At 45.9% G+C, this 24,522-nt stretch overlaps 3 protein-coding genes across 8 annotated transcripts in view; 2 read left to right on the top strand and 1 right to left on the bottom strand.

The window, feature by feature from the left end:
- The window catches only part of LOC121287958 (pleckstrin homology domain-containing family G member 5-like), a 75,025-nt gene extending 58,180 nt beyond the window's left edge, over positions 1-16,845 (top strand). For all 5 annotated transcript variants that reach the window (XM_041206123.1, XM_041206122.1, XM_041206124.1 and 2 more), the window contains exons 12-21: positions 244-393; positions 1,130-1,240; positions 1,489-1,638; positions 2,874-3,011; positions 4,923-5,042; positions 7,173-7,305; positions 9,046-9,161; positions 9,520-9,668; positions 11,022-12,065; positions 14,457-16,845. In XM_041206123.1, the coding sequence (XP_041062057.1) occupies positions 244-393; positions 1,130-1,240; positions 1,489-1,638; positions 2,874-3,011; positions 4,923-5,042; positions 7,173-7,305; positions 9,046-9,161; positions 9,520-9,668; positions 11,022-12,065; positions 14,457-14,466 (2,121 nt within the window). In that variant the 3' untranslated portion in view covers positions 14,467-16,845. The remainder of the gene's footprint in view (positions 1-243; positions 394-1,129; positions 1,241-1,488; positions 1,639-2,873; positions 3,012-4,922; positions 5,043-7,172; positions 7,306-9,045; positions 9,162-9,519; positions 9,669-11,021; positions 12,066-14,456) is intronic.
- The window catches only part of si:ch211-112c15.8 (tumor necrosis factor receptor superfamily member 25), a 31,509-nt gene continuing 23,406 nt past the window's right edge, over positions 16,420-24,522 (top strand). For both annotated transcript variants that reach the window (XM_041206131.1, XM_041206130.1), the window contains exon 1: positions 16,420-16,502. In XM_041206131.1, the coding sequence (XP_041062065.1) occupies positions 16,449-16,502 (54 nt within the window). In that variant the 5' untranslated portion in view covers positions 16,420-16,448. The remainder of the gene's footprint in view (positions 16,503-24,522) is intronic.
- LOC121287959 (tumor necrosis factor receptor superfamily member 1B-like) overlaps positions 22,006-24,522 on the bottom strand; it is a 77,429-nt gene continuing 74,912 nt past the window's right edge. The window contains exon 11 of the mRNA XM_041206129.1: positions 22,006-22,314. Coding sequence (XP_041062063.1) covers positions 22,298-22,314 — 17 coding nt within the window. The 3' untranslated portion in view covers positions 22,006-22,297. The remainder of the gene's footprint in view (positions 22,315-24,522) is intronic.

The raw sequence follows: 24,522 nt of genomic DNA, 5'->3' as shown, positions 1-24,522 counted from the left end.
TACACTGGCCCTGGTGTTTGCCTGTACGTAGGCCCCAGTGATTGTTTGTACATAGGTCCTGGTGATTGTCTGTACTTTGGCCGCGATGTTTGTCTGTACACAGGCCCCAGTGGTTGCCTGTACACAGAACTTCGCGATTGCCTGGACTCTGGCCCTGGTTATTGCCTGTACACAGGCATGGGTATTTGGTAGTTGAACATGTGTGAAATACTGAGGACTGACTTTACCCATGATGCCGTGCAGGTGGAGCCAAAGAAACTATTCTGCAACATGCAAGAGATTATCCAACTGCACCAGAAGCTTTGGCGAGAAGTGATGGCTCCTGTGTTGCAAGCAGCCAGAGAGAGCAAAACATTGCTCAACCCCACCCACTTCCACAAGGGATTCAAGACAGTAAGTCACAGACAATAGGGTGGGAGGGCAGGATGGAGTGATGCAGTCAGATGTGATGCAGGTTACTTAATACTCAGTGGCCAATTGTACATCCACTAGACTCAGATGAGCAATAAATTGTGGTTTTACCCCGTGCCTCTTGAAGTGATTCTATGGTGGTGGGGTAAACTGTTGCTAAGCTGCTGCCGCATGTATGCCATTCTACATCTTGCCACTTGAGATAGGCACAAGACAGCCTTATGATTTGCTCCAAGCTGCCGCGATACACTATCTGCTGGTGTGACAGCATTAGTTTGCCTGCATCCCGGTTCTCATTGGGAATGATGCAGAGCTGCAGGTGGAGGTCAGTAATAAGAGGGAGAGGACAGTGGGAATTGATGGAAGAGAAGTGTGAAGATACATCCCTCGTACAACCAACGTGACCTTCATGTGCGAAAGCCCAAAGGCTGTGGATTTTAATTAGCTCCAGGTGGATGATCAGCCATGATCACATTGAATGGCGGAGAAGGCTCAATGTGCTGATTGGCCTACTCCTGCTCCTATGTTCCAAACTTCCCTGGGATCAGGCCCAACATCAGAAATGAGTCCAAAACCAGTTCCCACCTGGCTAAATCTATCGGACTCTTCTTGTATGGTTTCAATTTCCACAAATAGACCAGACTGTTACCTCTCAAATTCTGAACTATTGCTTGTTCTGCCTCTGTATTAATTATTGTTTTTCTCTTCACTCTTCAAGTTTGGCATGCGCTTTAAGCCTTATATCCAGTACTGTATGGAGGAGGAGAGCTGCATGGAGTACATGAGAAACCATCTCCGTGACAACGAACTCTTTAGGATCTACATAACGGTCAGTGTCACCCAGTGACCTCTCCCTGCTCCATGTGACAGGATAGGGAGCAGAGGGAGAGGTGGTTTCAAGGTGCTTAATTTACTGCATTTCTCTCTGTATTGTTCGCGAAATCTGCAGGTAGAAGGTAGAGAGGTAGAGATCCAGAGAGCGCGAGCAATACAGAGAAAGACAGACAGACAGAGTGGCAGTGAGTTTAAGGAGGCACTATGCTCTTCCTGCATAATTGCATTTGTGTCCATTTGCAGTGGGCAGAGACACACAAGCAGTGCAATCGCCTGAAGCTCAGTGACATGTTGGTCAAACCTCATCAACGGCTTACCAAGTACCCACTGCTCCTCAAGTCTATCCTCAAGAAAACAGATGACCTTCATGCCAGAGAGGCAATCATTAGCATGGTATGTACACTTCATGGTCTTAGTCACAGGCACGCTCTCTGTCATTGACATACTGTTCATCCCGCTCACCCTCTTGGTCAGTCACACACTCTGTCACATTATAATCATGGTCACATTATAGGTACACCTTATGCTGTCAGTCTCACTCAAATTGCAGATTGCTCACATATACGAATATATAAACTAGGAGCAGGAGTAGGCCACTCGGCCCTTTGAGCCTGCTCCGCCATTCAATAAGGTCATGGCTGATCTGAATGTAACCTCAACCCCACATTCCTGCCTACCCTGATAACCTTTCACCCATTTGTTAATCAAGAATCTATCTAGCTCTGCCTTAAAAATTATCAAAGACTCTGCTTCCACTGCCTTTTGAGGAAGAGAGTTCCTCAAAGACTGACGACCCACTGAGAGAAATAATTTCTCCTCATCTCTGTCTTAAATGAGTGACCCTTATTTCTAAACGATGACCTCTAGTTCTAAGTTCTCCCACAAGAGGAAACATTCTCTCCAAATCCACCCGTCAAGACACCTCAGGATCTTAAAGGTTTTGATCAAGTCCCCTCTTACTCTTCTAAACTCCAGTGGATACAAGTCTAACCTGTCCAACCTTTCCTCATAAGACAACGCACCCATTCCTAGTATTAGCCTGGTAAACCTTCTCTGAACTGCTCCTAAAGCATTTACATCTTTGCTTAAATAAGGTGACCAACACAGTACTCCAGATGTGGTCTCAGCAGTGCCCTGTACAGTCGAAGTATAACCTCCCTGCTTTTGTAATCAATTCCCTTCACAATAAATAATAACATTTTATTAGCTTTCCTAATTACTTGCTGTACCCGCATACTAGCCTTTCGTGGTTCATGCACCAGGCCACAATCACAGAGCTCTGCAATCTCTCACCATTTAATAATATGCTTCTTTTTTATTTATTTATTTTTTCACGCTGTCGTTCTCACTCACACTACTGGTCACATCACGCTCTTGCTATTGGTCATGCTCAGTCATGGTCACAGTTATGGTCTGGCACATTCTCTTGCTCAGTCACACCCTCAGTCCTGGCTGCCAGTCACAGTCATGCTGCCACTCTTGGACACATTCTCGGCCACAACATCTACACCCACTGACTGGTATTTTGACTTGGCTAAACTTCCTGAGCCCATTCATCTGGTTGTGAGGCCTGTGATTGATTGGGGTGCCTCCTTGGACCTTAACTCAAATCTTGCTTTTATTTCCAGGTCAGTTCCGTTGAGAGTTTTATTGCACATGTGAATTCACGAATGAACCAGCGTCAGGAGCAGCAGCGATTGGCAGAGATTATTAATCGCATTGATTCCTATGTGGCAGTGGATGGAAGCTCGGATGAAGTGGAGAAGGTAAAAGAGAGAATGAGGCACATGGAGTGTGACTAAACCACAGAGAGGGTAGAGAGACAAAGACAAGGGGATCAAGCAAATGCTGAGGCACAGGGGAGAGGCACACAGGGAGAGAGACTGAGGCATGGGGGAGAAGCCTAATGCATCTTGTGGAGCAAGTTGGCTTTCTCTTTCCCAGAGATTGTAGTTCAGGGTAGACCATCCTTTGCCATAACTCAGTTCAGTATTCAATCTGGTCAATAGGAATCAGCCACAAGGCCCTCTGAACTCTGTTCAGAGTTTCTACTCTGCTCTCTCCTTATATTCCTCCTTCAGCTTAGAGTAAAAATCATCACAATGATGATTTTGTAATTCACCATTTCCTGGGTGTCAGGCAGGCTTAGTAGAGGCCCATTGACCACCCATATCCATCCCTGGCTTCTGACTTATTGAGAGGGCACTTTACTCAGACCTTTGAGAAGTAGTGTTCCAAGGATTGGTGCTGGGATCTCTGTTGTTCATCATTTACATAAATGAGTTAGGTTTAGGGATTGGAAGTACAATATCAAAATTTGTGGATCATGCTAAATTGGGAGATATAGTTAATACTGAGGAAGACTGTAACAACACACAAGGCAAAGTTAATAAACTTACAATGGGTTTGTAGTTGGCAAATGAATTTCAACATAGAAAAATGTGAGGAGGTACACTTTGATAGGAAGAATAAGGAGGCCAGACATTGCTTGGAAATAAGTATCTAAATGGGGTCGAAGTGCAGATGTATCTAGGGATACATAAGAACATAAGAAATAGGAACAGGAGTAGACCATTCGGCCCCTTGAGCCTGCTCTGTCATTCAATATGCTCATGGCTAATCTTCTTGTGTTTCGATTTCCACATTCCCATCTAACCCCAATAACCTTTGATTCCCTTGCCTAACAAGAATCTATCTACCTCTATCTACAACAAAAACAAAAATACCTGGAAAAACTCAGCAGGTCTGGCAGTACGGCAGAGAGTCCGCAGATGCTGCCAGACCTGCTGAGTTTTTCCAGGTATTTTTGTTTTTGTTTTGGATTTCCAGCATCCACAGTTTTTTGCTTTATCTTAGCAAGAATCTATCTACCTCTGCCATAAAAATATTCAATGACCCCACCTCCACCACCTCCTGAGGCAGAGAATTCCAAAGTTGCACAACCCTCTGAGAGAAAAAATTTCTCCTCATCTCTATCCTAAAAAGACGACCCATAATTTTAAAACAGTGCCCCCTAGTTCTGGAATCACCCACAAGAGGAAACATCTTTTTGACATCTACCTTGTCAAGGCTGTTCAGCATCTGGAATACTTCAATCAAATCACTCCTCACTGTTCTAATCTCCAGTGGAAACAAGCTCAGTCTGTTCAACCCTTCCTCATAAGACGTCCCACTCATTCCAGGTATCAATCTAGTAAACCTCCTTTGAACCGCCTCCAATGCATTTACATCCTTCCTTAAATAAGGAGACCAAAACTGCACAGAGCATTCGAGGTGCGGTCTCACCAATGCCCTTTATAACTGAAGCATAACATCCTTACTTTTATGTTCAATCCCTCTTGTAATAAAGGATAGCATTCCATTAGCCTTCTTAATTACTTAATGTACCTGTATACTAACTTTTTGTGACTCGTACTAGAGCACCAAAATCCCTCTGCACAGATATACAAATCATTTTAATATCCAATAACGACTTATGTGAAAATATTATTGAAATTGCAGGAAAGCCAAAGGCTTTTTTGTGTAAAAGGAACAAACTGCCCAGGGACTCTACCTTTAATGGGCACAAACTGCCAGGATCTGATGCTTCCTGCAGGCAGTGGGCACAAATTGCCTACATTCTGTGGGGATAATGGGCACAAGCTGCCAGATTCTGACAGCCCCTTTTGTTGCATTAGGTCCTGAAGGAGTTCTGCCGCTTGAACCTGACAGCTCCGATGCTTGGGACCTCACCCGATGACACCCGGCAACTGCTGCTCGAGGGAAGCCTGAGAATGAAAGAAGGAAAAGAGAGCAAGGTGAGCCAGTGCATGAGAAAGACTGAGGGGGCAAGAGTGCCTGAGGTCCTTGGTTGAGGGCATGACAAGAGGGTGGGCCACAAAGTATCTGTTGAAATGTGTCCGCTTGGTTGGTCTCTAGGTGTTCATCGTCTGGATGCTGAATCTCTGGGTGCTCTCAGTGTTCAGTGTTTGGGTGCTGAATCTCTGGGTGCTCGCAGTGTTTAGTGTTTGGGTGCTGAATCGCTGGGTGCTCCCACTGTTTGGTGTTTGGGTGCTGAATCTCTGGGCACTCTCAGTGTTTAGTGTTTGGGTGCTGAATATCTGGGTGCTCTCAGTGTTCATTGACTGAATGTTGAATCTCTGGATGCTTCTGGTGTTCAGTGTTTGGGTGCTGAGAGTTACTGAAGCATTTCTGTGTTTCAGTCTTTGGGTTTCTCAGTGTCCAGTCCCTCAGTATCTGGGCTTCTCAGTGTCCAGTCTCTCAGTCTTTGGGTTTCTCGGTGTCCAGTCTCTCAGTTACTGGGGTTCTCAGTGTCCAATCTCTCAGTCTTTGGATTTCTCAGTGTCCAGTCTCTCAGTCTTTGGGTTTCTTGGTGTCCAGTCTCTCAGTTACTGGCTTTCTCAGTGTCCAGTTTCTCAGCCTCTGGGTTTCTCGTTGTCCAGTCTCTCAGTCTCTGGGTTTCTTGGTGCCCAGTTTCTCAGTCTCTGGGTTTCTCCGTGTCCAGTCTCTCAGCCTCTGGATTTCTCAGTGTCCAATCTCTCAGCCCCTGTGTTTCTCAGTGTCCAGCCTCTCAGTCTCTTGGTTCCTGAATGTCCAGTCTCAGTCTTTGGGTTTCTCAGTATCCAGCTTCTCAGTCTCTGACTTTCTTAGTGTCCAGTCTCTGGGTTTCTCAGTGTCCAATCTCTCAGTCTCTGAGTTTCTTAATATCCAACCTCTCAGTCTTTGGGTATCTCAATATCCATTCTCTCAGTCTCTGGGTTTCTCAGTATCCGTTCTCTCAGTCTCAGGATTTCTCAGAGTCCGTTCTCTCAGTCTCTGAGTTGCTCGGTGTTGAGACTCTCAGAAGAACATAGGACCAGATGCAGACCATTTGGCGCCTCGAGCCTGCTCCGCCATTTAACTGGATCATGATACCGCAATGCCAACTTCACAGACTATCCCTGTATCCCTTGATGTCATTGATAGCTAGAAATCTATCGACTCCTGCTTTGAACATACTCAATGACTGAACCTCCAGTTCAGTCTCTGGGGTACAGAACTCCAAAAATGTCACCACCCACTGACTGAAGAAATTCCCCCTCAACTCGCTCCTAAATGGCTTACCCTTTATTCTGGGACTCTGCCTCCTGGTTCTAGACTGCCCCCACCTCACACACACACACACACACACACACACACACACACACCCGCCCCCCCAACCCACCCACCCGCAATCCCCTACCCAGCCAGGGGAAGCATCCTTTCTGCATCCACCCTGTCAGGCTCTGTAAGAATTTGTACACTTCAATGAGATCACGCTCATTTTTCTAAACTCCAGAAAATACAGTCCCAGTTTGCTCAATCTTTCCTCATAAGACAATCCCATCATCCCAGGGATTAGTCTGGTGAACCTTTGTTCCACTTACTCTATGGCCAGTATATCCTTCCTTAGATAATGAGTCCAAAGATGCACACAATTTTCCAAGGTGTGGTCTCACCAAGGCTCTATATAACTGCAGCAAGACTTTCTTATACCATTTGCCACCATAATTGCTTGTGCATCTGCATGTTAGCTTTCAGTGATTTATGAACAAGAACACCAAGACCCCTTTGGACATCAAGACTTCCCCATTTAAGAAATACTCTGTATTTTTGTTTTTCCAACCAAAGTGGATCACTTCATATTTTTCACATCATGCTATATTCTTGCCCACTCACTTAATCTGGCTCAATCTCCTCTTTGTACCTTTCTCACAACTCACATTCCCACTCTAGGTTTTCTCAGTATCCAATGTCTCAGTCTCTGACTTTCTCAATGTCCAGTCTGTCAGTCTCTGGGCATCTCAGTGGCCAGTCTTCTTGCTGTTTTGGTCTTTTGGTGTTTCAGTCTGTGCAATGTTGGGCAGAATCATTCCCTGCAGTTATCCTACAAACACTTTATTTTACAGATGGATGTTTACTGTTTCCTCTTCACTGATATTTTCCTCATCACAAAACCTGTGAAGAAAATGGAGAAGACCAAAGTAATCCGGCAACCATTGCTCGTGGAGAAAATTGTCTGTAGGGAGCTGAGAGATCCCGGTGAGTTTCACCAAAACTAAATGGACCTTTGAGTATTCCATCACACTCTCTTATTGTACCTTGTAGATGCGGGAAAGGCTTTGGGAAGTCAAGGGTGAGTCACTCACCACAGAATACCCGATGTATAGTACCTATGCGGCGGTTAAGTTTCTAGTCAACCGTGACTCCAGGATAAAAACAGAATTACCTGGAAAAACTCAGCAGGTCTGGCAGCATCGGCGGAGAAGAAAAGAGTTGACGTTTCGAGTCCTCATGACCCTTCCACAGAACTGAGTGAATATAAGGAGAGGGGTGAAATATAAGCTGGTTTAAGGTGGGTGGTGGGGGGAGGGGCGTTGGGGGGGGAGGTGGTGTTGATGTGGTTGTAAGGACAAGCAAGCAGTGATAGGAGCAGATAATCAAAAGATGTCACAGACAAAAGAACAAAAGAACACAGAGGTGTTGAAGGTGGAGATATTATCTAAACGAATGTGCTATTTAAGAATGGATGGTAGAGCACTCAAGGTACAGCTCTAGTGGGGGTGGGGTGGAAAGACTAGCACGGCATAAAAGATTTAAAAATAATGGAAATAGGTGGGAAAAGAAAAATCTATATAAATTATTGGAAAAAACAAAAGGAAGGGGGAAGAAACAGAAAGGGGGTGGGGATGGAGGAGGGAGTTCAAGATCTAAAGTTGTTGAATTCAATATTCAGTCCGGAAGGCTGTAAAGTGCCTAGTTGGAAGATGAGGTGCTGTTCCTCCAGTTTGTGTTGGGCTTCACTGGAACAATGCAGCAAGCCAAGGACAGACATGTGGGCAAGAGAGCAGGGTGAGTGTTAAAATGGCAAGCGACCGGGAGGTTTGGGTCATTCTTGCGGACAGACCGCAGGTGTTCTGCAAAGTGGTTGCCCAGTTTACGTTTGGTCTCTCCAATGTAGAGGAGACCGCATTGGGAGCAACGAATGCAGTAGACTAAGTTGGAGGAAATGCAAGTGAAATGCTGCTTCACTTGAAAGGAGTGTTTGGGCCCTTGGACGGTGAGGAGAGAGGAAGTGAAGGGGCAGGTGTTGCATCTTTTGCGTGGGCATGGGGAGGTGCCATAAGTGGGGGTTGAGGAGTAGACCATGGTGTCCCAGAGGGAACGATCCCTACGGAATGGTGCTGGGGGGTTGAATGGAAGATGTGTTTGGTGGTGGCATCATGCTGGAGTTGGCGGAAATGGCGGAGGATGATCCTTTGAATGCAGAGGCTGGTGGGGTGATAAGTGAGGACAAGGGGGATCCTATCATGTTTCTGGGAGGGAGGAAGGGAGGCAGCATCTCCGATGCTGCCAGACCTGCTGAGTTTTTCCAGGTAATTCTGTTTTTGTTTTGGATTTCTAGCATCCATGGTTTTTTGTTTTTATCTCTGTGACTCCAGGATGTTGATGATGGGAAATTCAGCAATCGATTCAATGCCATTGAATGTCAAAGGGAGATCGTTAGACTCTCTCTTGCTGAAGATGGCCATTGCCTGGCACTTGTGTGGTGTGAATGTTATTGCCACTTATCAGCCCAAGCCTAAATGTTGTCAGGTCTTGCTGTATGCAGGCATGGGCTGCTTCAGTACCTGAGGAGTTGTGAATCATCAACATCCACCCTAACTTCTGACCTTAATGAGGATTGTTTGTTTCTGTATGTGTGTGGAATCTGCCTCTGTGTGTGTGTGTGCCTGTGTTTCTGTGTGTATCACAGTTAACTATGCCTCTGTCCAATCCTAGGCTCCTTCCTGTTGATTTATCTGAATGAATTTCACAGTGCAGTTGGTGCCTTCACCTTTCAGACCAGTGTGACCGGGCAGTCCAGAGCATGGATTGAGGCCATATTCAATGCACAGGTAATGGGTAATTAATGGGGAGGGGCTCGAACTGCAGAGGGCAGGGGTACAATTCCTGGGCATACATTGATAAAAAATCAAATGGATTATGAGTCACAAGGACACAATAGCTGAACTGGACCTCAAACTGGTCAATTCCACACATATTGACAAATTGTGTACTAAGGTGTCAAGCAAAGGGCATTGAGTCACTTCACAGAATGAGCTTTGACATTCCCCACTCTGGGTGTCCAATGTCATAAGATAACAACAAAACATTGAAGAATTCTAAAGTCTAGTGTATGTGTCTGACTATCCCATCTGACCATTCCATTTAAAAAGTACTGTTCTAACACATCAATTTTATTTAACAAACTAGAACCTTCTGGAGAGATTACGAGACCAGGAGTCTGGGCAGAAACGGTGTAGGCTGCCTGATGAAGAGGATGTGGAGAGCATGACCTCTGCAACACAGTCACCACCCCTGTTACACAAATACACTGATGACACACTTGAATCACAGCATAGGTAAGTGTGTAAGTTTGTCTTATCCCTGTACTTCCTGTCTTTGGGCTGTTACTGAGACCAATTCACCTTCAGTGGAGCTTAACCCTCAGCCTCTGTCTGACCTCAGTCTAATGGACAACAGTTACTGTCACATTCAGGTACAGATGGAGGTCATTTGCATCATCCCTCTGCCCTCTCACATTACCCACCTGTTTCTGGAATGACCACAGAAGATTGGAGGGACCTTGGTGTGCATATCCACAGATCCCTGAAGGCAACGGGCAAGTGGATAAGGTGGTTAGGAAGGCATATGGGATACTTGATTTTATTAGCCGAGGCATAGAATACAACAGCAGGGAGGTTATACTGGAATTGTATAAAACACTGGTTAGGCCACAACTGGAGTACTGCGTACAGTTCTGATCACCTCCTTATAGGAAGGATGTGATTGCACTGGAGAGGGCACAGAGGAGATTTACCAGGATGCTGCCTGGGCTGGAGGGTCTGAGCTATAATGAAAGATTGGATAGGCTGGGGTTGTTTTGCTTGAAGCAGCAAAGTTTGAGAGGGGACCAGATAGAGGTGTATAAAATTATGAGGGGCATAGATAAGGTGGATAGGAAGGCACTTTTTCCATTAGTAGAGGGGTCAATAACCATGGGGCATACATTTAAGGTAAGAGATCGAAGGCTAAGAGGGGAGTTGAGGAGAAATTTTTCACCCAACGGGTGGTGGGAGTCTGGAAATCACTGCCTGAAAAGGTGGTTGAGTCAGAACATTTAAGAAGTATTTAGATATTCACTTATGTTGCTGTGGCCTCCAGGGCTATGGGCCAACCACTGGAAAATGGGACTAGTGTAGTCAGATCTTTGTTGACCGGTGCGGACACGATGGGCTGAATGGCCTCCTTATGTCTGTAAACGTCTATGAGTAGTTTGACGCTCTCTTCACATCTACATCTCTTTCTGCGTAACAACTCCTAATCTTGGTACTAAAGTTTTCCCAGTTTTAATCCTTTACACTGACAACAAGAGAAATTAGGACTTTTTAATTTGTTTAAGTTGCATCCAAGGTCCCGGTATGAGTTATATTGGTTTCCTGTTCTCTTCCTCTCTCTATGCCTTTCTCTATCTCTGTTTCTTTCTGTCTCTGTTTCTCTTTCCCTGTCTCTCTCTCTCTCTCTCCCTCCATGTTTCTCTCTCTCTCCCTGTCTCCCTCTTTCCCCAAGGCCCTCTCTTTCCCCCTCCCTCTCTCCCTGTCTCTCTCTCTCTCTCCCTCTCTCACAGCAAGTCTCACCCTCTTCCCCCGTCTATCTCTCTCTTTCTTTCCCTGCCTTTCCCTTGTTTCATTAATCTGTTTGTCTGTTTCTTGCAGTCAGTCAGACAGTGTGACAGAGAGAGTACCTGTTGTGATGATCGATGAGAGTGAAGATCTCTCCTCACCTGACACTGAGAGAGCTGCTTCTCAGTCCGACTACACCTCGCTCCAAAGTACAGAGTCCTCCAACACCCCAACCCAGGAGCTGCTCAACCATGGGGTGACCTCTTCAGGCCTCCTAATACCAAATACCAAAGGCCAAGTGTTGGAGAGCAATGGCTGCCGCTCAGCCTCTGTTGACAGCGCTTATGGCACCTTGTCCCCAAGCTCAGTCCAAGAGTTTGAAGAGCGACAGCAGGAATCAGCAGATGAAGATGGAGAGTCAACTCCCTGCCAGCGACTGGCATCGCCCCAGATTTGCGAACAGAGTCTGGTCCAGTCCCTGTGTTGCAAAGCCAACATCTTCAAATCAAAATCAGAGACTAATCTTCTCCAGCTCATTTCCTCATCTTCAGAATCCTGCGTTTTGAGTCAGCCGTCACTGAGTAAGAGCCTGACCGAACTCTGTGTGCTCACAGAAGGAAGAAAAATCCAACTGAAAGCCCCTGATGAGGGAGTATCAAGTGAGGCTACTCTCCCCACTCTGTGCTCTCACACAATCACCAAGGTGATGGACATTCTCAAACGGGCAGAGGCTCAACACATGAGAATAGCTTCATGTCCTGATTCCCGAGGGAGGGCTGTGGACACTGCTGGTGTAAACACCAATGACAGCGAGCTCTCAGAGTTGGAGGAGCTGAATTTTGTGAAGCAGCATGCTCACCCAGTTGATGAACAAAGCTTGGAACCTGGCTCACAGCCCTGCACATTGTCATGCTCTGATACAGCGAGTGAGCTGAACTCTCTGTGTTTTACAGATGAGCTCACAGCCCCTCAAAGTCAGGAGGAGGAGGTCAAGGAGCAGCTGAGGGGAAGCAGTACCTCTGAACATTCCAAACGGACAATGTCAGACCTTAAGCTTGGGCAGCACCGCAAACTGACCCTGGCACAACTGTACAGAATACGAACCAGCCTACTCCTAAACTCCACATTGACTGCATCGTACGTCACTATAACCTGAGGGGGTGAGAGGTGAAAGGAGGGGGGTGGCGGAAGGTTAGAACTGAAGGATGGGTTGGGGGTCAGATGGAGGAAGTGGGTTGGGGGTTGCTGACAGAGGAGACTGAGAATGGGGTAGAGGAGGCAGGAGGTGAGGGGATGGAGAGGGTGTCGCTAAAACTTTTATCCCTCTGGCCATTCAGTGCCTCCGGTTTTCACAGACTCTGCCTGCTCTCCAATTCAAGATGAGGAGGCCATTCTTTGTAGGTATCAAACCCTTTAAGCCATGCCCAGTCACTTCCATTCTGTGCTACATCAGTATACTGATCTCCCCTAGACAGTAGGGACACATTGGCCTCAGTGCCCCTGACCAGGAAAGAGTGATTGGCCTAGTTCCCACTCCTAGCTGATGGACAGAGACTGCTGCTGGAAAATGAACAAATGGCACAAAGTGAGTTGTGGCTGTGATGCCTTCACAGTCAAACCACCAACACACACTGACTGTGTGAACTCACACACAAGGACTGCTGCTGTGTAAGGTGACAGAGAACAAAGCAATGACAATTTTAGAATTTTGAAATTTCACCACTTAGTCTTCAGAAGATTTTTCTTTTCATATATTCGTTCATGAGATGTGGGCTTCACTAGTAAGGCCAACAATTGTTGCCCATTCCTTATTGCCCTTAAGAAAATGGTGGTGAGCTACCTTCTTGAACCACTGCAGTCCATTTGGTGTAGGTACATCCATAGTTCTATTAAGAAGGGAGTTCCAGGATTTTGACCCAGTGACAGTGGAGAGATGGTGATATATTCTCCAGGATGGTGTGTGACTTGGAGGGAGACTTGTAGATGGTGCTGCCCTTGTCCATCTAGGTGATGGTGGTCACAGGTTTGGAAGGTGCTGTCAAAAGAGGGTTAGCGAGTTGTTGCAGTGCATCTTGTAGACGGTACACACTGCTGCCACTGTGCATTGGTGATGGAGGGAGTGAATGTTTAAGGTGGTGGATCAGGTACCGATTCAGCAGCTGCTTTATCCTGAATCGTGTCGAGCTTCTTGAGTATTGGAGCTGCACTCATCCAGACAAGTGGAGAGAATTCCATCACACTCCTGACTTGTGCCTTGTAGCTGGTGAACAGGCTTTGGGGAGTCAGGAAATAGTTACTCACCACAGAATACTTGTCAGTTAAGTTTTTGGTCAATGGTAAACCCTCAGAATGATGATGATGGGGATTCAGTGATGATAATGCCATTGAATATCAAGGGGAGATGGCTGGATTTTCTCTAGTTGGAGATAAGCATTGCCTGCACTTGTGTAGCACAAATATTCTCAACATAGGCCAGAAGATATCATAAGCAGATATCATGAGAGGGTGTACAGTATGGTCGGGTAAACCTAGCAGCAAACATAGCAATAAGAAAATTACCCGGCTGTCTTTCCCCCCTCAACCTATTTCTCCATTCCCCCCACCCCCCCAGGTTGTGTCCTTCCAATCCCTGTTGTCTTCCCTCACCAAACCTGTGTTTTCTCTTCTTCCCCCATTTTGAGTCTCTCTCCCCCTCCCTCAATGTGTTACCCCCCCCCCCAACCCCAGCTGTCCCAACCCCCACCCCTCAGGCATCATCCTGCACCCTTAGGTTTCACTGACACCTCACTCAGGTGTCTTTACTCCCCATATCCCCCATGATGTATGGTCCTTAACCCTCCGATGCTTGCCTCTCACAGCCTTGTGTCTGCTTCTCCTCTGCTTCCCCAACTGGAATCTTACCCCCAACCCGATATTTTGCAGCTCCCTTGTCCCCCTCCAGGTGTCGTTTTCTGCACCTCAACTGTTCCTCCTCCCCACCAGCTGTTTACCCTTCTCCCCCCGAGATGTCTTTCTCTCGCCCTCCCCAACTTGCTGATATCCTCCCCAGGTTTCACTTCCCCTTTCCCTGGATGCTTTTTGCCCCCACTTCAAAAGTGTTTCTTTACCCCTCCACAGTTGCCCCTTCCTCAATGTCTCCCTCCCTCAACAGATGTCGCTCACCCTGCTCCAGGTGTTGTCCTTCCACCCCCACTTCTAGCCCCAGTGACCTTCTCTTCCTTCCCCAGATTCATTTTCTTCCCTGTAGAGGTCATTCTTCATACCAAAACCCGACAAATGTCTTCCAGCTCCGCCCCTCACATCTGAAGACTTTGTGCTATTGGTCGTGACAGAAACCCTTTCTGGTATAGAATCATACATCATAAAAGGAAGCCATATGGCTCATTGAGCCTGTGTTGGCTCACTGAAATGTCAATTCAATTAGTCCCACTCCCCTGGCCTTTCCCCATCGGCCTTTCTCCTTTTTAAATGTATAATGCTGAAATGTTCTAACTTGTACTGAACAATCCCTCCCTCCTTCATTAACAGGGAGGTGTAGCCTGTGTTAACTGGTCATGAGCAGTGGGACCCGGAATTCAAATGGATGGACTGGCATGGAACTTCAACTCTGACCTTCTGAGGCACCCATCACCGCAGTCCGTGAAGCATTCCTGCACGTGCTGAGAAAGGAACTGAGAATGATATCAATGCTTGTGGACCCATTACAGATTGAGCAATCAGTGTGGAGAGGGGGGGCAATGAGTGAACATGGACCTAGTATTGCAGGAGTGAGGAAAGTGTGTGTCAGGCTGGTGACCTGTCCCAACAATTGCTCTTACTGAGAATCAAAAATGCACTGTATTATTTAGAAATGTAAAATCACCCAGTGATTAGCAGGACCTGGGATGCCTGTTCTTTGCCATGTGGCAAGGAAAAGGAGCTAAATTTTTGAATTACGTGTCCTTTTCCCTTTCCTGTCTCCTTTCCCCTCCCCTCCCCACTTCCCATGTTGACCCCTCTCAACTCCCTCTCTTCTCCAGTCTCCTTCCCTTCTCCCTCTCCCCACACTCCTCTTCTTCCCTCTGCCCTCCCCTCTTTTCTTCTCTCCCTTTTCCTCTGCCCCTCTCCTCTCTCCTTTCATCTCTCACATCCCTTCCTTCCAGTCACATGATTGAACAAGGACAAGCACTGACCAGCATGTGGCTGTGTTGACTGTGAGCTCATTTGTCTGTCCAATGATCATGGGGCTGATGGAGACTGAAGGAGAAGTATCCCCACTGTAATCCTCAATGGACTCTGCAGCAGATTGAGGCTGCACAGGACATCTCATCAGGTACCGAGTCCCAGGCTCCATTCTCAGTCTCTGGCGAGTTAGCTGATCTCAGCTGGCTGGGCAGGAGGGTGGGTTGTGAGTTACAATCCTCAATGCCCCTGGATTGGGGAAGGGAAAGATCAGCCAGAGATCATGGCCATGCAGTGTCTCATGTTGAAGCCTAAGTGGATTTTGCATATGGTCTAAATCACTGCTTGGGCTCATACAAGAAAACCTCCCCTCACAGATTTCAAACTCTGAATTACTCCACGAACATCCCAACCATCAGACCTCCACTTCTGTACTGAGCCCCTCCCAGAATGAAAGCTCTTTCACCAAACCTGTTAGCTCATGAACACCGTGAAAACAAAGAAATTTCCCCATGATTTGAAGAGCTGTTTTTCTCTTATCAGTCTGCAGCTGCTGTTTGCTTCCCTTAAACCAGCAATGTTTTTTTTTCCTTAATAATGTATAAAGTTTCATATTTATTAAGCTTTTGTGCTCATTTTATAATGTGTCTGTATACTGTTACTGAATTTTGTTGGACTTTTTTTCATCATCTTCACCATCCTCACTGTCCTTTCAATATGCATATAGTCACTCCTCCTCTCCATTTGTATTTCTATATCTCTGTCTCTCCAACTCCCCTTGTCACATTTCGGTCTCTTTCTCTCCCTTTCTCCTCTCACTCTCTTTCTCCCTGTCTCTGTTCATTTCTCTCCATCTCCTTTCATGTTTGTCATGATCACTCTCATTCTCAGTTTCTCTACCTATCCTTGTCACTCTGCATCTCCATTCCTCCCTGTGCCTGTATGAATGTTTTTTTTCAGTCTGTTAATCTGCTAATCTATCTTCCTCTCTCATACATTCCCTCCATCACATTTTGTCACACATCTGCCCCTGTCTCACTCTGCCTCTCTGTTCAGTGGTTGTACCTCTCTCAGTTTATCACTGCCACTGGCTCTCTCCATTCCTTGATCTCTAAACCAGTCGGCCTGTCTCTCTCTCTCTCTCCCATGGTCATGATCACTTTAAGCATCTCTACTTGTGGCTGTGCCTGTTCCTGTTTCCTCCCCTACACCCACTGCCTGTTTCTCAGTCTCATTTGACTCTGAATAAGCAAATTGATTCGGTAAAGTGTTGTTCTGAGAAGTGTGTGTGCTGGATTCAAAAAGAGCTTCACCTAGACTCTGGGAATCAGTCCAAGGCTGAAGCTGGAGCTCAGCACCATGTGGACAGGGATTGGAACCGGGAGGCAGACCGGGGTGTGGATCTGGATTGGGGTGAGTTAGTGAGGCTGAAAATGGGGGCAGGAACTGGAGTAATGATTTCTAATATAACTGGGAATGAAAACCAGGATCAGAAACTGGAGTCACTGGTTTACTTGTAAAACTGGCAAAATGGTTTTCATCACTTGGTTTTACTTTTAATTTATTCCATTTTTTTATAAAGTAAACTTCCTCAATAACTTCTAGATGGTGAAGGAGAGGGGCAGTTAAAGCTGGATCAGGCTTCTTCTGTTAATGTCTCCTTGAATTTTTGCAAGTTTTGCAATGATGTGCTTTGACATAGTTTACACAGCTAAGTGAACCATTTATAAACGCAGGAAGCTTTCTTGAGAAGTCAGTTCCTTTAACTTGTTGCCTCATTATTTCTGCTTTTCAATGGGGGGATTATGATCTAAGTATTTTAATGCTGAGATGGGGATCAAGTTGATGCGGAGAACACAAGTTTAAAATAGAGAGAAAGGACTGAATTCTTATCTCCAGGAAAACACAAGTACTGAACCTTGCTACTTCAAAAAAGAACTATTTCCAGATCTGGCAGGGTGTGGAAGGGGCTGGGTTATTGTGCTAAACTACAGAACTACTCCATGGAGCTGATATTCTCGTGGAAATGTCCGCTGGAATATTTTGGACCCAAACAGTTCTGTTCAGAACTAGGCGAGTTGTTTAAAAATCAGAAAGCTCAGATTTTGTTAATTAAGGTGCTTAAATGGGTGAAACCTCAGCATTTTTCTTGTGCTGGTTCCAAGATGCTTGATGCCAATCTGGAAATCACATTACTCCGGTTGATGTCACAGAAACACCAGGGAAAGCGAAATGATCAAAGTGAGACAATCACATTAACAGTGGACTGATTGTGTGAAGTTTGGTCATTGAATTAAGTTATGTTGGTTTAGTGTGCACAGTGACAAGAATTGGGGCTGGGTGCAGGGCCCCAGCTGTCTCAGGTTTTTTTTAATCCATTCATGGGATGTGGGCATCGCTGGCTGGGCCAGAATTTATTGCCCATACATAATTGCCCTTGTTCAGAGGGCATTTAAGAGTCAACCACATTGCTGTGGGTCTGGAGACCAGGTAAGGATGGCAGGTTTCCTTCTCTAAAGGGCATTAGTGAACCAGGTATGTGTGTGGACAGGCTCCTGTCTCAGGCTGGGTGTGAGGAGAGGCCCCTATCTCAGTCTAGGTGTGAGGACAGGCCCCTGTCTTGGGCTGGGTATGAGGACAGGTGCCTGTTTCAGTCTTGGTATGAGGACAGGCCCCTGCCTCTGTCTGGATGTGAGGACAGGCCCCCATCTCCGTCTGGTAGTGAGTACAGGTCGCTGTCATGGGCTCGTCATGAGGGCAGGCCCCATCTCTGTTTGGGTGTGAGGGCAGGCCCTGTTTCTGCCTGGGTGTGAGGACAGGCCCCCGTCTCCATCAGGGTATGAGGACAGGCCCCTGTCTCCAGCTTGTGAGGACACGCTCCTACTGTCTCAAGCCAGGTGTGAAGATAGGCCAAAAATAAAAACAAAAAAACTGCGGATGCTGGAAATCCAAAACAAAAACAGAATTACCTGGAAAAACTCAGCAGGTCTGGCAGCATTGGCGGAGAAGAAAAGAATTGACGTTTCGAGTCCACATGACCCTTCGACAGAACTTGAGTTCGAGTCCAAGAAAGAGTTGAAATATAAGCTGGTTTAAGGTGTTGGGGGGTGGGGAGAGAGCCTCTCTCTCTCTCTCTCTCTCTCCTCCCCCCCCCAACACCTTAAACCAGCTTATATTTCAACTCTTTCTTGGACTCGAACTCAAGTTCTGTCAAAGGTCATGAGGATTCGAAACGTCAATTCTTCTCCGCCGATGCTGCCAGACCTGCTGAGTTTTTCCAGGTAATTCTGTTTTTGTTGTGAAGATAGGCCCCTGTCTAAGGCTGGGTGTGAGGGTACACAAAAACAAAGGAGACCATTTAGCCTCCAGAGCCTGCTACAACAATCAATGACATTTTGGCTGATCTGTAACCTAACTCCATATTTGCCCCATGTTCTTTCACACCTTCAGTTAACAAAAATCTTTCAATTTCAGATATAAAGTTATAGAATTGAGCTAGAATCACTTTCCATGGGCTGAAAAAAGTTCAAATCTTTTACCACCCTTTATGTGTAAAGTGTTTTTTAATTTGCCCCCCTGGAATGCTCTCCTTCATTGGCAGAGGTATAGAATATAAAAGTAAGGATATAATGTTGGAATTGAATAAAACACTGGTGAGGCCACAACTGGAGTATTGTGTGCAGTTCTGGTCACCACATTACAGGAAGGACGTAATAGCTCTGGAGAGAGTGCAGAGGAGGTTTACAAGAATGTTGCCAGGGTTAGAAAAGTGTAGTTACGAGGAGAGATTGGATAGGTTGGCGTTATTTTCCTTGGAACAAAGAAGGCTGAGAGGTGACTTGATTGAGGTGTACAAAATTATGAGGGAAATAGATAGAGTGGACAGGTTAAAATTGTTTCCCTTGATGGAGAATTCTACAACCAGGGGACATAGATTCAAGATAAGTGGCAGAAGGTGTAGGGGGTACATGAGGAAGAACATTTTTTACACAGAGGGTAGTGGGTGTCTGGAATTCACTGCCCAAGTTGGTGGTAGAGGCAGAAATTTTAAACTCTTTTAAAAAATACCTGGATCTGCACCTAAAGTGCTGTAAGCTGCAGGGCTATGGGCCGGGTGCAGGAAGGTGGGATTAGAAAGGGCACCAGGGTATCCTCGGGCTGGCATGGACAAGATGGGCCAAATGGCCTCCTTCTGTGCTGTAACTTTTCTAGTCTATGGAAAGGTCTGGCTCTAATTTTTAGAGTAGGCCCCCTTGTTGCAGATCCCAACCAGCAAAAATAATTCTCTCTACCTACTATCTGTTCCCTTAATATCTTGAAAACTTTGATCAAATCATCCCTAACCTTTTGAATTCCAGGAATACAGCCATAATTTGTGGCAATCTCTCCTCATAATTCTATCCTTCAAGTCCAGTTATTATTCTAATAAGTTTATGCTGTGCTCCCTCTATCCTTCCTAAGGTGTGGTATCCAAAAGTGCTCACAGTTCTCCAGGTGTGATCTAACCAGGGTAGCTAAAGCGTGACTTCTATGCCCTTGTATTCTAATTCTCTAGATGTAAAGGCCAGCATTTCATTAGTTTTTTAAATTATTTTCAATCTCTGTTCCTGACATTTTAATGATTTGTGTACACGGACCTCCACTGTTTATAGTTTTTCACCATTTAGAAAGTACTTTGTTCTATTCTTTCTAGATGCAAGGATATGACCTCACATTTGCCTACATTGAAATCCATTTGTCATAGTTTTGCCTTTTCTTTTGGGTTGGGTGGGAGGGTAGACTTCTATTTATGGCCTGTGTTTTATGAACTGCCTGAATTATAATCGCATTGTTTGCTTGTTTTTAAATTTGAAACAAGAGGTATGGAAAATATTTGTTTTTTTAGAAACTGAGAAAGCCCTGACTTAACAAACAGAAAGTTGTGAAAAGTGTGAGGGGCAAACACAAATGGAACATCTTCAGATGACAAGATATGGAGGAAAGTTTCAGACCAGTGGTCTGAAAGTTTTGCTCCATCAGCACATTTCCTCTGATCTCTGGGCTAGATTCACTAATGACAATTCCAGGCTCCTGGACATGTTGCCCACTGGTGAGAAGTGGTGCAGTTCCCAAACCAGACCAGGCCTGACATACCTTCCTATCATTCCCCCATATGATTCTATGCTTGGTAGACAAGCGTTTTTCTGGGTGGGCTGGAGGGATACGACTGGAAACTGGAGCACTCAAGCTAACAGCAGCAATGTGAGATTGTGGGAGAAAAAGAGAGAAATGAATGAAACACGGAAGGGCGTCAGCCTGAGTGTAGAGCAGAGCCCAAGAAACTCACTGTTCGATAAAATGTAATACCAGCAGAAAAATCACACCAAACAAGAAAGCACCACTGAGCTATTGACCCCACTCCTCCTGCTTCCCATGTACACCCTACCCCCTCACAAACTCTACCCACTGACTTAATCTCCTGAGCTCACAATGACCAATGCTCAGTGCCGGGAGTGTTGGATCATTGAATAGATCCTGTCATTCCAGAGTTCCATTAATTCATGAACCATCTTGTTCCACACAAAGTGTGATCAGCAATTCATCCAACACTCAATCCTGGTCCCGGTCCTGATCAGACATTTCCACTGTTTAGATGGTTTGATGGTCATGAACCCTGCCCTCAAACTAAGATTACCTAGTTTACAGGAAATTTAAAACCCTGCTCTATTAATCTTGACCAACTTCCAGCAAACAGGATACTACAGGGAAACTCCTGCTCAGGACCTCCGGGGGGGTGGGGGGGGCGGGGGGTGTTATTGGCCCCAGACCAGGGGCTTACACTGAGGCCTGAGTAATTAAGCATCCTTACTATGTGATCCAGACCTGTCATATTCTCTTGACCTGTCAATATTGAACTTCACATGTCAATATTAAAGATTTCAAAATTATGCAGGGAATAGGCAAAAACTGATTGAGGCAAATAGTGTGCTGAGGTGAAATGTCAAAAGGAGAGATCAGTAAGAGGGGAGATGGAACACTTCCCTCCAAGGGTTAATCGAGTTGTGGGATATGTAGTGGAGTAAAGCAGGCAGTGTAAATGGGATCAGGAGAAAACTGGATGTTAAAAACCTGGTCTGTCTCATAGGAACCCATGTGAGGAGGCAATATGTGTTCCGAAGCTGTGTAGAAATAGTTGCTGCTTTAGACAGCCACCTTTATAAACACAGTAGGCTGGTTGTGTAACGGTTAATTTCCTTACATTCTGTAGCATCTGTGGGTCAGTATTTACATAATTGGTTCCTGCACGCCCTTCATCTGTGAAGTAAGCAGTTAACCACATCGACATTGACTGAAACAGTCCACAGTCTTGTAAAAGATCTAAATATAACCCAGTACTAATTCACACTCCCTGACGGGCTGGATTTTTACTCTTTAATTTTAGTAAATATTTTTTACAAGTCCAGGGAGGAGATATAGATCAGGGACCAGTGTCCTCATCAAATACTCCCAGGGCAAGTACAACAAGGATTAGATACAGATACAGGATTAGATAAAGCTCCTTCTACATTGTTCCATCAAATATTCCCAGGGCAGGTACAGCACATGTTCAATACAGAATAGGTCTTCCTTGACACTGTTTCATCAAACATCCCAAGGTATGTACAGTACAGGTAGATATAGTGTAAAACTCAGTCATCAGTGAATCTGATCACCAATTATACTAGACTGTCAACTGTTGTGCCAGGCATCATTGTGTTTTGGTCTGAGTAGATAGTTTTATACACCGTGCCCATTCCATTTGTGTAAAACACTGGGATTGCTCACTCCTTCAGTATAAAACTCTTCCATTTACCAGACCAAGGACACTGTTTGGGGCAGGAATCGATCCAAGGATCCTTAGATCACAGCTCTGTGTTCAAAATTTGGTGTCACTCGCCAAACCTTCTTCAACAGCACTTCGCAAGTCCACGACTAGTATCACCTTAGATAGACAAGGGCATCAGGCACATGGGTACATCACCACCTGCAGGCTCCCATCCAAGACACACATCATCCTGACTTGGAAATATATTACCATTCCTTCATTGTTGCTGGATCAAAATCTTGGAACTCCCTCCCTAAAAGCGTTGTGGGTGTGCCTATTCCACACAGATTGCAGCTGTACAAGATGGCTACTCACCATCATCTTCTCAAAGGCAATTAAGGATGGACAATACATGTTGGCCTTGCTAGCAAGTCCCATGTCCTGTGAATGAAATAAAAATAAAAGTCAAAGCCTAAAAGTAGCTCATCTCCCTGAGAAGTCAATGCTTACATAAGTGACCTTGTCATCAGGATTTTGAGGGGAGGTGTTGAGATTCAGGGTGATGCTGTGGATTGATGTGTAGGTGAGGACAGTAGGGCCAAAGTGAGGCTGGGGTCAAGGTTGAGATGAGGATCAAGGTAAGGGCAAGGTCGAGTGAGAGTTGAAGGTCAGGGCAAAGGCAGATTGCACCAATTTCTGGGGGGCGGGGTGGAGGGGGGTGCGTGCTTGATAAAGGGATGGGTGAGTTGACATGTCTAATTTGATCAGCCTCCCGTTTTCCATCAGTCAAACCCTCTGCCTGGGTTAATGTGACAGTTGGTTTGACAGCAGATAGTCATTGAAATGGCCTTACACTGACCAGCCTAACTTGCTTTCCTTGTGGAAACTGCCCAATTGTACTTGATACTGACACAGAGCATGGAACTAGGATGCTAGCCTGTGCTGTTACCCCATTAGGAACACCCCTATTGGCCTCAGTACCTGTGGAATGGCCTGTTCCTGCTCATAATCGGCTGCAATGCCCACTCAGGTGAAGAGTTAGATAACGCTCACTTTTTAAAGTCACATAAAGAACTGACACTAAAGAGCTGGAGCTCTGAGTGAGTCAGGGCCTGGATGTGGGGAGGGGGATGGCCTGCCAAGCTACAGCAGTGAGTCAGAGCACAGCAGGAAATCTCACATGAACATATCTGTGTGTGTGTGTGTGTGTGTGTTTATGTGAAGATAAGATCTTTGCAACCCTGTGTCAGGACAGAAACCCACACTGGAAAGTGCCATGACCTAATTTACTGAGAGTGTGTTAAGCTGCTGTCTGTAGTTGGGAGATGGTTCAGGGACTTTGTTTCACTCACCCTCCAATTTGATCCCAGCCCATCATGGCAGGACTAAAAGTTCCAGCTCATCAGGAACTGGGGTGGGGTGGAGGGAGTAGGGGTGGAGTTTGAGAATGGGGGTGGGTCTTATTGGACAAGAGTTACATTTCCTCTTGCCCCACCTGCCCCATGGTTCCACAAGGAGTCACTCTCCAGTAATTTACCCAAGTGACAACTCATAATGTATAGATCTTGGAAAAAGGTGACAGACTATTTAACTAAGGGTGTCATCACAGCCAGGCACAATCATGTTTCCACCCAAGATACATGGTCACATGTTTTCACACAGTGAGATCACTGGATCAGCAACAAAAAAACTGAAGCTGTCACCCTAATCCAACCCAACTTTAGCCCCAGATGACACCAGGTGAGATCAGCTAACTCAGCACAGACCCGGAATGGAACGTGGGCCATTGCTGCTTTGTGTGTCTTGCAGTAACACACTGTGTGAAGTCCTTACTGAAGGAGATAATCAGGATCGGAATTTGAACTGAAAGTTCCCCATTTACAGATCTGTTGTATCAAATATTCAATGGGAACTAGCAGGAGAAAGCAAAAGATGTCTTTGGAATGTGGAGCGCTCCGAGGCTGAGGAAAGAGAGTTCCTGGGCAGGACATGGGGAAGGATTGAGTTCCTGGGCTGGGTAGGAGAACTGGGTTCCTGGGGGGGCGGATTGGGGAGGTCTGGGAAGGAATGGATTCCTGAGCGAGGTGGGTGTGGTGTGGGCAGGAGTAGGTTCTTGGACTGGAATGTGAGGAAGAATTCCTGGGCTAAGGGCATTCAGGTTCCTGGAGTGAGGGTGGGATTGGGGTGGGGGGAGGGGGCTCCTGGGCTAGATTTTGCTGCGTATTATAACTGTTGAGAAATGGTCCTGTTTGCTTCACACACTCTAAGAACTCAGCCAGAAGCAGCTCAATGCAAGTGAGACCAAACATTCAGCCCCTCAAACCTTGAGCCCCATGCATTAGAACCCCACCCCCCACCACCCCCACCACATGGCAGGCACCCCCACCGTTGTACAATTACAGTAACTGCTCCCTCAGCTCAACTGACTGCCCCCAGTTTCATTCTTCCCCCTTCCTGACAGTTCTCTAATTATGTTCAACGTACTCCCCGAGTGTGCAACCATGATTGTGTAACAGTCTGTGTGGTATCTTGCTTGTTACATAATGCATGTTGAAAAAACTGCACAACACGGAATTTTAAAGGGAAGCTTGTTTTTTTAAAAATATATGATTCATAACTTCAATTCATTGGGCATCATGTCTGACATAT

Source organism: Carcharodon carcharias, chromosome 15, assembly GCF_017639515.1.
Source record: "Carcharodon carcharias isolate sCarCar2 chromosome 15, sCarCar2.pri, whole genome shotgun sequence".
NCBI classification, from domain to species: Eukaryota; Metazoa; Chordata; class Chondrichthyes; order Lamniformes; family Lamnidae; genus Carcharodon; species Carcharodon carcharias.
The sequence above is the reverse complement of the archived record's forward strand: the minus strand, read 5'-3'. Positions and strand labels throughout refer to the sequence as shown.